Source organism: Palaemon carinicauda, chromosome 28 (assembly GCF_036898095.1).
Source record: "Palaemon carinicauda isolate YSFRI2023 chromosome 28, ASM3689809v2, whole genome shotgun sequence".
NCBI lineage: Eukaryota > Metazoa > Arthropoda > Malacostraca > Decapoda > Palaemonidae > Palaemon > Palaemon carinicauda.
The window spans coordinates 48475913-48489158 of record NC_090752.1 but is presented as its reverse complement, the minus strand read 5'-3'; the positions used below and the strand labels follow the sequence as shown (position 1 = coordinate 48489158).

The 13246-nt window shown below is 40.0% G+C and overlaps 2 protein-coding genes across 6 annotated transcripts in view; both read right to left on the bottom strand.

Annotated features, from left to right (window-relative positions):
* Window positions 1-13246, bottom strand: part of Nt5b (5' nucleotidase B) — a 434421-nt gene that overhangs the window by 188635 nt on the left and 232540 nt on the right.
* Window positions 423-13246, bottom strand: part of LOC137621568 (major facilitator superfamily domain-containing protein 9-like) — a 120519-nt gene continuing 107695 nt past the window's right edge. For all 5 annotated transcript variants that reach the window (XM_068351967.1, XM_068351970.1, XM_068351968.1 and 2 more), the window contains 2 exons: window positions 5611-5844; window positions 423-5442 (listed from right to left, as the gene is read on the bottom strand). In XM_068351967.1, coding sequence (XP_068208068.1) covers window positions 5257-5442; window positions 5611-5844 — 420 coding nt within the window. In that variant the 3' untranslated portion in view covers window positions 423-5256. The remainder of the gene's footprint in view (window positions 5443-5610; window positions 5845-13246) is intronic.

The window sequence follows — 13246 nt, the reverse complement described above, 5'->3', positions numbered from 1 at the left end:
TCAATAAATCATCAGTGTCGGAAACTGTCTCTCTGTACCCTCACAATACCTCTAGATTTATTTTTGTCATTAACCCCACAATTCTGCCTTTAGGCAACCCTGATAATAACTGCCCTGTGACTCTTGGAATCTATACAGATGCCATTGATCACAATTTGTTTTATATTAAAATTTAATTATCAAAATTTACAATAACAAGAAATACTGCACTTGCATGTAGGGATCAATGTGACTATGAAAGAGAAATTTTGACTTTGGTTTAAGCATTCTCTATTGCCATACGAAGCTCGCTGTTCATGATTTTGCGTTTTCCGTCGTGTACACCCGCATATTGGCTGGGCCCCTTAATCCCAGTGCACCGAATTGCTTCTCAGGCCACACCATTTGTGAAATTATACATTAAAGTAATTAAAGTTTAAAAATAAAGCTCATCATAAGAATTTATTTGAAAATAAGTTTTGAAAAAAGTATACAACCAGCAACTGCAAGTAACTTTCTATACAAAAATAATTTTTCAAATGTGAAAAATATACTGGAGGTAATTAAGGAACATCTGCCTGATACTTGCATTGTTATAATAATAAAAATTAAATAATTCAACTTTGCCATGTAGTTAAATTTTACATTAACAAGATAAACAATAAAATATTTCTGAAATTATGGAAGCTGTTATCCTAGTTATTAAAAAGTGATCAAAATCTGATCAAGATGCACATTCTTTACACATTGGATTTAAAATACTGGTTTCATATTATCCCTTTTACCCCCAGGCTATTTGGAACTTTCCAACCCTTAACCCCCGGGCGTTCTTTATTTTTCAAGCACATTCTGCAATATATATTTTTTAAATTGCTCTAACAGCCTTAATTTTTGTCATAGAGAGGTCAGGTTGGTCTCATTTTTTTGGAAAATGCCTAAAATTTCTTATAAAAAATATGCAAAAAAATGTAAATAGCAGTTTTTTGCAAGAACGTACCAGTACGTCCATTGGGGGGTAAAAGGGTTAGAATCTGCTTGATCCCGTACTGTCCCATATTCCCATGTTTTTTTTTTTTATTTCTAGGAATATTTATAAACTAATCTTTTAAGACTCAGACCAAAGCTGAAATTGGCATTGAACAGAGAACTAGGGGTAACCTGAATGACAACAGTTGGTAGAAGATAGTCCCAATTGTGTGACTGAAGAAGAATTGCTAATTTTTGTCTTCATTCTTAGAATGAAGAGTGGGCGAGTTAAGGAAATAAATTTGGAAGGAGACTATTTTGTTTCTTGTATAATCAATTTTTTATACTTTTTCCAAATGTAGAAGGACTCATTTTATACTTGTAAAGTGGGAATATTGATGGGAGACAGTAATAATGAACCAAACTGAAAAAAAGAATTCCATGCGTATAACAGTTACTCCAAAAACATCGTAACCAGCCGATAGGAATGCACCTACTAGTTAATGGGATACTAGTAAATTAATAGATCAAAAGAAAATAGTCCAAATAACCTTATCATAGGGCTGTTAGGGTATGGGTCTGTACTGATCATCTCATCATCCATGACATCCCATGCATGCTTGAACACATGCCCATGGGGATTCCTATAGCAATGTGATTAACTTCGTCATTCACCAATGTGCCCCCACAAAGCAAGCTGCCTTTTCACTATGTAAATCTGTAGGGACCACTAACCCTACAAATTGGGCCCCTGGAGACCTGAGCTGATCTGCTAGGACATTGCTCCTGCCTGGGATATACTAGCAGACAGCTCTATAGCATGACATGCCACCCAGGTGTGCATTGTCAACACCGGCAAGAAAACAAATTATAGAGAGAAGTGGGACATGTATTTTCTCAATCGCACTCCTTTGGCTACCTGGTGAGCATGGTTGTGAGCTTCTCCTAGACAACACAAGTTGGCAGATCTTGCTTAGTCCTGTGGGTTTGACACACAGAGATAAAGCAGAAGAGGAGATAGTGCAGTCATTCATTATGTAAAATTTGTCAAGCCAGTGGGGAAGGCATAATCTTCTTAAATCACTAAGCCCAAATAAACTTTCAGGTCCAGACTTCCTAGCAGGCTCCAACCACAGGAGTTCAAGCTAAGGTTGAGGGGAACCAAAAGTGTCAAGTGCTTCACAACAGCTGAAACGCTCTTGGACTGAGGCGACATGGCTGCCTGACCTCAATATTTACAAATAAAAAAATAAATGCCTTAAGATTCTTTGGCTCTTGACTTCACAGAAATCAGACCAGGTCAAGTCCTCCCAGATCACAAGATCCCCGAGGTCATCTGTCCCTCAAAAAATACTCATAAAGACCCTTTAGGAACTGTTCCCTACCCGTAGATATGAACAGTTGCATCTGATAACGGTATACATACTGAACTCTGGAGTCCAAAGATGGACCAGTATGCAAACAGTGAGAAAAAAATGTGTATCTAAGGAAAATACAAATTTTCTATTAATTTTTTTAATATAGTGTACTTTAATTTATTGTAAGCTTTGTCCATTTGTTTCATGACCCACTTTCTTTATTTTTTCAGTGACAGCGCCCTGCACTCAGATAAAGGACGCAGAATCTCTCGCATTATTGTTTATGCCCACGTATGTGGTAGATATGTAATGTAGCATGGCTTTTGGGAAGATAAATTGTGTACAGGTATTTGATATTTTACCGTCACTTTTGATTGTAGCACTGAGAAAGCCCATGGAGTAACTGTGATGGAATATCACTCAAGAAGAATTTGAATAACTGAAGTAACCTGTCAAATTTAGATATTTTCCTCTCCTAATGTTTGTAAAGTTTACTCAAGCTTAAAAAATATCTTGCCTAGAAAGTAAACTGCTCCTCTCATTTAGGACTCTGTACATGCCAGTATAGGTGAGACGGTAAAACTCCAGAATAAGTTCTAGCTGGGTCCCCTTGCCCAATATAAAATTAAGGGGTAGTGCCCAGTTCTCTTGACTGTTTACCTTTTGCCTAGATTCCTGGGTATTCCACCGTACCACCGTTTTATCTTTAGTGTAGTAAATGTTGGAGTGTGGTTGGTAGTCGGCCACTATGCAATCTCCATCCTACATCTGGCCACAGTCCACAAACCGCTACAAGGGTTTTGGTTTCAGTCAGTGGTGGTATTATCCGTGTCACCACTGGTCAATTGAGAGACTGAAGCGGTACCAAGTACCCTTCCCTCTGGTAACCAGTTATGGGTGTGGAGCCAAGACCAGTCTTGCACAGGCCGAGGGATATGCTCACACATGATCAAGCAGTCAGGGAGGGAATCTTGCTAAACGGTTTAATGGCAAAAGCAGTCCTCGCATTTCTGAAAGGAAGTAGGAAGAGTGGAACATGTGTCCATCCTCCATGCTACTTTCCAGACACGAGGACTGCTTTGTCTTTTCAATGTTATGTACACTCTTCAGTGGACTGACTCTTATTAAGTTATCAGTCACTGGTTGTGGCCTGTTGCTGATTTCCTTGCCTGGTGATTGCCAAACTAGGGTTAGTCTCCTGCTCTAACTGATTAGTTCCTTTGCTCCTGTGAGCTAAGGAGGGGGGGTTTGGGGGAGCCTATAGGTCTATCTGCTGAGTCATCAGCAGCCATTGCCTGGCCCTCCATAGTCTTAGATTGGGTGGAGAGGGGGCTTGGGTGCTGATCATATGTATATGGTCAGTCTCTAGGGCATTGTCACTGTCCCTTACCTCTGCCATTCATGAACAGCCTTTAAACCCTCTCCCATGGGAAAGACACAGTCGCTAAAAACCTATCGGGATTTCATGCATCTGGCCTTTGAGAATTCCCCAACTACTTATGGGAAGTGAAGGAATCAGAGGAGAAAACCAATGTCAACTATTCCAACATACACCACATGCAGAGGTCAAAGTTAAATTGATCGAAGACATCAATAGTCCCACGTGGGCAGAAGAAATTGAAGCTTCTTCCTAAGGAATCACTTGACACCAGGGAAGTACAGATAAAACTCTCACAGACATAAAACACTTGACACCAGGTGAATTGGAAGTCCTAAACAGCCGGAAAAAAACTAGGTCAAAGTAGTCGACAAGTACCACAGACACAGGCGTCTCAAGGCTAAGGCAGGTAAATTTTTCACATGGGAAGGAAGATACTACAACCTGAGCTGAGTCTCGGACTGAGCAGAGATCAAACTTTTCCTTCCCTAAACAATTACTTTGTCTCAGTGGACTGAGCCCTATTTAGTAGATCACAGGAAGCTCTGCCTAAGAGGGAAACAATGTACCTAAAAAGTTCTTTAGCATTAACTTTGCACTATTTCCTTAGGAGTGTGTTTAGTCTTGGATTTTTTCCTCTTATCAACTTTGCCCACTGATTAGAAGACCATGATTGACAATTGCCACAATAAAAAGACCCTACAAAAGTACTGTGGTATCTATTGACTCTTTGGATATAACTCTCAATGTGCCTTTCTTTTTTTCCAAGGCATTAACAAATATCACGTATCTTAAGTTCCATTGCAAGTAGTACTGTACACCAAACTGTTACTGATCATACAAACCAAAAGTTCATAGAATCAAACAGCTAGCAAAATTGCTGAGGTGGCTGAAATCAAATGCGGCTAGCCTTGTCAGTCAGGTGGGCAGGAATATCAATTTAGTCCAACTGTCACTACCCAACTTCCTTGTTACCGATTTAAAGGCTGTTCCAGCTTCTGCTGAAATATCTCCTATTTAAAAGGTTGAAAGGTTTGTTTCTGAGTCAGAATAACAAAGGCATTTCCAGTTCCAAAATGAATTTGAAAATGCTTAGAGAACGTCTAAAGCCAAAATTAATTTTGAAATGTGCAGAAGCATTATCCACTTAGAAAATTATTTTGAAAATTTGTGAGTGCTTGTACTTTTAAAATGTAAAAACAAATTTTGTTGACATTACCATTGTGAAAGAATGTGTATCTTAATTTTCTACATATTACGGAGAAAGTTTGAAATCCATAAAATTTGTTACATCATGTGTTGTACAAACCATGATAATTGCAACATTAGATATTTTTTATAGAAACCTACATGGGAAAAAAATATAAAATATAACAGACCTAAATAGTATATCTGTTAAATTCTAATTGGCAAAAAATGCCTTTAGTAATCTGAAAACAAAAATTAATAGCAGGTACCAAAATGGAGAAACTGCAATGACATGAAACACATGAACAGAACAGAACAAAAAAATAATCTAATACTTATATTCATTAAACATGTAAAAGCACCAAGGATAAAAATGTAATATACTTTTTACTCTTCTTTAAGCTTTGCTTTTTGCACCATGTAACCTGCTAGTAGAGCACCCACCCCTGCAGAGAGGGTTCCCATGACACCAGGGCCATAAACACTGATCTCCTGGGTTACTCCAGCAATAAGTGGTGTCACCATTCGAGCTACTGATGCTATGCTCTGACCAAATCCAGTCACAGAGCCAACCTGTTGGAATAAGTTTCGATATAGTAAGCTTTAATGTACTGCATGTGATCATTTGCATGCTTTTTCATAAAACTAATAAATACTAATGTATATATTTATATATACATATATCCTCAATTGTGTACATTTAAACATTCAAATAAATATATCCACATAACCCTGTCTTACTTTTGATGGATCACAAAGCCCTATGGTGATCGCCGAGCTGCTAACTCTTATAACTGCAGTACTTATGCACAATGGAATCAAGCACATAAGCAGGGTAGTCAGAGAAGGTGCTATCGTAAGACCTATGAGTGCCACAGTCAATAAAATGGAACTATGAAAGAGTTCTTTCTGGGAATCTCTATAAAAATTTGACACTCTACCCGTAAAGAATCCTGCAACTGCACTGATAATCCCCTGTAGAATTAAAGAAAAATATATATTTTAGAGAGAAATATACATTTGCAATGTACTACAGTACCGAGTAGATCTGAAGGGGAACATTTATGTTAGAGCAGACTATCATCATTATCATTAGTAGTAGTAGTAGTAGTAGACACTGAACAATTACAGTGCAGTAGTTAACCCTTTGAGCGAAGAAGAATTGTTTACAATTCTCAGTGTAGTCAAGTGTAAGAGGACAGAGGAAAATGTGGAAAGAATACGCCAGAATGTTCGGTGTATGTATAGGCAAGGTAAAAATGAGCCGTAACCAGAGACAGGGATCCAATGCAGTACTGTCTGGCCAATCAAAGGACCCAATAACTCTCTAGTGGTAGTATCTCAATGGGTGGCTAGTGCCCTAGCTAACCTACTACCTACGTAAGAAATAGGAAAACTTGGAATGATTAAATTGAAATTTACACAAATTTAATATGGTACACAATAAAATTTTCCTAATATTTTTCAATACACTAGTAGTATATGATTCTAATAAATGGGTGTACATGGATATGAGCAAATCCATACAATGTGGTGTAAAAGTTTGTAGCTGATGTACAAGTAACATATCAGAAGGTGTGTTCATATCAACTTTTTAAACATATGTACCCTAATTCATTTAATAATATGGGCTTTATAATAGTCCCATTCAAAACTACAATTTTTTTTTTTTTAATTTTTTTTTCCTAGCTAAACAAACCTAAGTCATTTATATGGGTTACTCTTTATCTAGTTTTCTCAACAACCAGACAAGCAAAGAAAAGGGGCTTGATTGTAACTTACTGTAGTTGCTAAGCAACCACAGTGCATAGTGGCGCAGGGTTCCTTCTCATGACACTTCACTTTTTCCTGTTCAAAAGACTTGTGGGGCAGTTATTATTATTATTATTATTATTATTATTATTATTATTATTATTATTATTATTATTATTATTATTATTATTATTAGCCAAGCTACAACCCTAGTTGGAAAAGCAAGATGCTATAAGCCCAAGGGCTCCAATAGGGAAAATTAGCCCAGTGAGAAAAGGAAATAAGGCAATAAATAAATGATGAGAACAAATAAACAATAAATCATTCTAAAAACAGTAACGTCAAAACAGATATGTCATATATAAACTATTAAAAGACCCATGTCAGCCTGTTCAACATAAAAAAGTTAGCTACAACTTTGAACTTTTGAAGTTCTACTGATTCAACCACCTGATTAGGAAGATCATACCACAACTTGGTCACAGCTGGAATTAAAGTTCTAGAATACTGTGCAGTATTGAGACTCATGATGGAGAAGGCCAGGCTATTAAAATTAACTGTCTTCCTAGTATTACGGGATCTTTGATAAATGACTCTAATTTGTTTAGCTAGGAAAATACAATTATTTTTAAAATTTGTAGCTTATTCCTATGCGGATACAAACTTCCAAGTCATTTATATTGGAGTCTTCCTTTGGTTGAGGGAAGTCTAGGTATCCATTAAGAGGTACACCCTTTCTCTCTAATAGATACAATTATCATTAAGTAATAGCAAAAGGTCAAAAGTGGATGAAATTTGAACTGAATAGCTGGCTCGTAAAGAGGCAAGACCCTATGAACATACAGTCATATCTCTCGACACAAAAGACTCTCTTTACAAAATTTTCACACTACGAAACGAGATGGGAAGAATGTTACGACTCGCATCGCGAAAAATTTTTCTTTTAACCAAAGGAGGGATGGTACAAGAGCCCAACCGTGTCTGAGACTTATTTTAAAATTGGCGTGCTGCCAGCCCATAAACTCGCCAACATCCTCCCACGCTCCCATTAGTTATCTCCCTACTCGCTACCACCATAAGATCTTGCTCTCTTTTTAGTCAGCATCTACTGTACAGTATTGTATCCCATCATGCATCTACGCATTGGCGTTCCTCTTTCTTTTCGTTTCGGCAGCGGTATCGTTCGCATTGACTTTTGTGTTTGTGATTTCTCTTTCATGAATATTGTACTGTATCGTGTTGTAATATTACGTTACTTTCTGAGCCATGGGTCCCAAGAAAATTGCTGATGTGCAGGGAAAGAAGAGGATGATGCTTTCTATGGAGACGAAGATGGAAATGATCAAGAAAGACAAGGCTGGCATGCTGTTAAGTACGATCGCGAAGGAATATGGCCGAAATCCGTCTACGATAGGAACCATCCTTAAACAGAAAGAAGCCATCAAAGCAGCAACACCTTCTAAGGGCATGACTGTTTTCTCCAGCAAGAGGAGCCATGTCCACGATGAGATGGAGAAACTGTTACTTGTCTGGATTAAGGACATGGAAATAGCTGGAGACACAATCACTGAAGCCATAATCTGCCAGAAGGCCAGCGCCATTTTCAGTGATCTTGTGCGTGCTCAGGCCGAAGTCGACACAGGAGAAGGGACATCGAAGCAGGCACCCCCAGAGTTCAAGGTTTCTTGGGGTTGGTTTGAGAAATTTAAGAGACTGTCTGGCATTCATTTGGTGCTGCATCTTGGGGAGGCTGCAAGCTAGGACACGTAAGTGGCCAAAGCCTTTCTTAAGACATTCGACGAGTTGACTATCCAGGAACGTTAGTCCCCAGCAAGTCTTCAACTGCTATGAAACTGGGCTTTTCTGAGAGAAAAGCCTCGTCGGACGTTCATCACAGAAGAAAAGAAGCTACCCAGGCATAAGCCTATGAAGGATAGGCTTACCCTTCCACTCTGTGCAAATGCCAGTGGGGATTTTAAGGTGAATCCCCTGCTGGTGTATCACTCCAAGACTCATCGAGCCTTCAAGGCCCACAAAGTGATGAAGGAGAAGCTTCAGGTGTTGTGGAGGGGTAATGCAAAAGTCAGGGTAACAAGAACCTTGTTCACCAAGTGGGTAAACATTTGCTTCGGCCCGACTGTTAGAAAATATTTAGAAGAGAAGTATCTCCCCCTGAAATGCCTGCTGGTGTTGGACAATGCCCCTGCTTACCCTCCTGGCCTTAAGGAAGATATCCTAGTAGAGTATTCCTTCATCAAGTTTTTCTATCTTCTGTCTAACACCACCCCTTTCTTCCAGCCCATGGACCAGCAAGTGATTTTCAACCAAGAGATCTTACGAACTCACTGAGAGCACAAACCTCACCTTCATGAATTTTGGAAGGGGCATTTCGATAGTGATATGCAGGAGGTTTTGAGGCGCATCTTGAACTCTGCGTGGAAGAAGCTGTGGCCTGATGTTATCTCCGCATGAGATTTCGAGGGCTTCCACGCAGACCAAGCTAAAGCCGATTCCGAAAATGTTGACGATCCTGAACCTGTCGCCCAATCTGAGGTTGCCGAGACATTCGGGACGTCCATGGGTCTGGAAGTTGATGAGGCCGACATCGATGAGCTTATCGAGGAGCACCAAGAGGAACTTACGACGGATGACCTGAAGGAGTTGGAGGCCATGCAAGTGAACGTCGTTCAGGAACAGTTCTCTAGCAGCGAGAAGGAAGAGGATGACCCTATGATCACGGCAGAAAATAAGGAAGCTCCAGCTTGCTATCATAAAATGGCAGTTTTTGTCAAAAAGAGAAATCCTGAAAAACTTATCACAGGTCATGCGCTTGAATATGTAAATGACATTAGCCCTAGTCATTTCAGGAACATTTTAAGAAGGGGGCAGAAACAAACTAACTTGGATATTTTTCTTAAAAAGTGGCCTTTGGTACTAGCAGGCCAAGAGGAAGATAGTATTAGTGATACAAAATGAAAGAAAAGTGATAGTGATGAAGAAAATACATAATTAATTAAATTTAGAAAATACGAAACGTAAAGTAAAAAAACACAAAATTAGAAAAAGGCAAAATAAATTTTATTTTAAGTTCATCATAAAGTTAACTGTTAATATTTCCTCCCATTTATTAATGTTTCCTAAAATCAAGTGTTCATGTTTTCTGCCATTTATTAATGTACTTGGTAAAGTTAAGTGTTTATGTTTTCTGCCACTTGTTAACGTTTTCTGCCGTTTGTCATCCTCCCCTACCACCCCGCCACTTCGTTCTTGGACATCACCTCACTCCAAAGGTAAGGTTCCACATTTTTGTTACTGTATTTTTACTGTTTGCTCTAATTATAAATTTCTTTTATAGGTTACCAACGGTCAATTTATTATTGTATGATCCAAATGACTGTACAGTGATTCGTCGAGTACTGTAAAGTGGAGTGTATCATTCTTATGATTATTTAATGTGGTTTTTTGTAAGGCCTGAAATGAATTAGGCTATTTACATGTAAAAAGCGACCCACAACACGAAAAAATCACATTACGAAAGCCACTACGGAACCAATTAATTTTAAGTTGTGAGGCATTACTGAAAAGTGTCAAATAAAGAGTATCACCAATATCTCATCAATAATACTGAAAAATAAGGCATTTTTACTTGCATTAGGGTGAAATCCAAGTGAAGGCTTCAAGTCTCAACATGATCACCATCAGCCTTGATGCCCACTACATATCCTTATAATGCAGGAATAACTGATGCCTTTAATAAAACAGTTACATGTCCTGTAAGAGTATAAAATTGGATTATTTGTATCATAACAAAAGGGCCAAAAGAGAAAGTATCCAGAAACCTGTGAGTACAATCTTTGGAGACTTGTGCTACAGAGTGATTTCGCGGAACGCTAGAGTTGTGGCAAGAACACGGCTATCATGTGCTCAAAAGGGGGCCCCTTGGCAACGCTTCCCCCAAGGATTTATAAGCTCTTGTGACTGTTTCTCTCAACCAAAATGAAATTGTGTTTTTGGATACTTTCCTTTTGGAGTGACCAGTGCTCACAAATAAATTGGAGATTTAAGGCCTAAGATACACTGTTCTTTTCAGGTATTTACGAATTGCTCTCACGGGACAGAGTAAAAGATCATGCGGGTTATCGGTTACCTCTTTGAGAGACAAGATCGTGAAAGAGTCAAATGCAATATCATTATCAACCCGATTCGGGTTTTGGCCACAAATTCGAGAACTAAAGATAATGATAGTTCTTTCCACTCTCTGGAATGAGACGTAAGATAAAATAAACTATGTAGTTCGCTTACTCTCTTGGATGAAGCTAAGGCAAGCAGGATAATGGTCTTTAAGGTAATGTCCCTGTCTAAGGCTTTAAGCATGGGTTTGTAAGGGGCTTTCCTTATGTCCCTGAGAACTTTAGTCACATCATAGGTTAGCGGTTTAGTCCTCGAGGAGGATAAGATTGCTTGAAACTCTGAACGAGACCTGAGAGATTCCATGAATAGGAGACATCAAGCCCTTTCAGTTTGAAGACCTGGATCAAGGCTAAGTGGTAGCCTTTTACTGCAGTGATCAAAAGGGATTTTGTGTTACTCAGGAACATCAAAAAGTCTGCAGTCAGGGAATAATGGCCTTAAGTGGAGCAATATTCCCCTTACGACACTAATCATAGAAGATTTTCCACTTGGCTTGGTAGACTGCTGTGGACGGCTTTCGCAGATATCTGGAAAGTTGTTTCGCAGTTGGTTTCAAAAAGCCTTCCTTTTGGAGGATATGCTGGATAGCCTCCAGCCGTGAAGTGACAGGCAGTACAGTATACTGCATTGTGGAACTTTCTTATGTGCGATTGTCTTAGCAGGTTTGGCCATTCTGGAAGATCTCTTGGGACTTCCCAAGAAGTTCCAGCAGGTCTGAACACCACTCTGCTGCTGGCTACTTTGGAGCTACTACCATTACTCTAACTCCCTGAAATCTTTGGACTCTGTTCAGTGTCTGACGTATCAGACAAAACAGTGGAAAGACGTAAAAGTCCAGTCCGTCCCACGGGTGCTGAAAAACATCTTCCATTACTGCAGCTTGGTCTGTAACTCGTGACCAATACACCAGGAGTTTGTGATTCAGGTGAGAGATGAACAGGTCAAAAGTCTTTTCGCTATTAGAGGAAGCAAAGACCATTCTGAACCAACTGTCGTCCCTGATCGACTCAGATGATAAGTAATGACGTTCCTCTTCCCGGGGACGAACCTCGCCGAGAGGGATATTACCTTGGTCTGTGCCCACCTGAGTATCTCTACTGCTAGTTAGCTGAACATGTGAGAGGCTTTGCCTCCTTGTTTGGAGATATAGGTCACTACTGTGAAGCCGTTACTTGTCAGCACACCGGAGTGACCTTTCAGTCTCTGAGAAGTGGAGTAACACTAGCTGCCTTGCTTTCATCTCCAAGAAATTGATGTGAAAAGCCTTGTACTCTCCTGACCATAGGCCCAAGATTTTCTCCCTTCCTAGGTGAGCATCTCACCCTTGGTGAGAAGCATCAAAGAACAGAGGGAATAGTGTGGGAGGATCCTAAAGGGGGTTTGCCGCTAACAGGTTCTTCTCTCTCAGCCACCAGTGGAGGTCCATCATAACCTCCTGTAAACCACTGGCTCTTCAGAGCCCACTGCACAGAAGATGCATTCTCCTGAAGGGGACAAGTTTCTCAAAAGAAGAGAGATGGCCTAGAAGCCTCTGCCAAGAGTGGAGAAAGTGCCTTGCCTTTCAGAAAGGTCTCTGCTATTTCCATGGATCTCAGGAGCCTGTCAGCAGATGGAAAAGCTCTGGCTTGAACCGAGTGTACGTCCATGCCTAGGTACCCAACTGATTGTTGAGGGACAAGACTGGACTTCTCCAGGTTCAGTTGGATCCCTACCTTCTTGCAAAGATCTAGGAGTAGATCTCCGTGCCTCAACAGAAGAGCTCGAGATTCCGCCAGGAGGAGCCAGTCGTCATGGTACTTTAAAAGCCTGATGGCCATGACACGAGCTCAGGCTGAGACACGGGCAAAGATTTTGGTGAAAACCTGAGGGGTGGTTGTCAGGCCAAAGCATAGTACCCTGAAATGAAAAATTTTGTCTTTAAAGGCAAACCTTAGGTACTTCCTTGAGGCATGATGACCTGAAAGTAGGCATCTTTCAGGTCTATGGTCAGAAGGAAATCATTCTTCATGATGTCGTGGAGAACAGTGACTGGAGTCTACATTTTGAATTTTGTTTGCAACACAAACAGATTAAAACGGGAAAGGTCTATGACAGGTCTCCAATCTCCTGTCAGCTTTTCCACCAAAAATGGATTGCTGAGGAAGCCTGGTGAGTTGTTCAAGACTTCCTCCAAGGCTCCTTTGGCCAACCATTTGGATATTTCCTCTAATAAGAGGAGACCCTTTACTGTGCCTTTAAAATAAAATGGCTGGATCATCAGAGTCCTGGTCAGAGGTGGCGAACAGTCTATGAAAGGCACTTGATACCCTGAACAGAGGACTAATATCATCTAGGGGTTGGCCTCGAAGTCCTGCCACCTGAGCTAAAAGCTTTGTAGGCATCCCCCAACTGGTGGTAAGCTGGGGGACATGCCCTTCCTAGCGAGAGCCTCTGC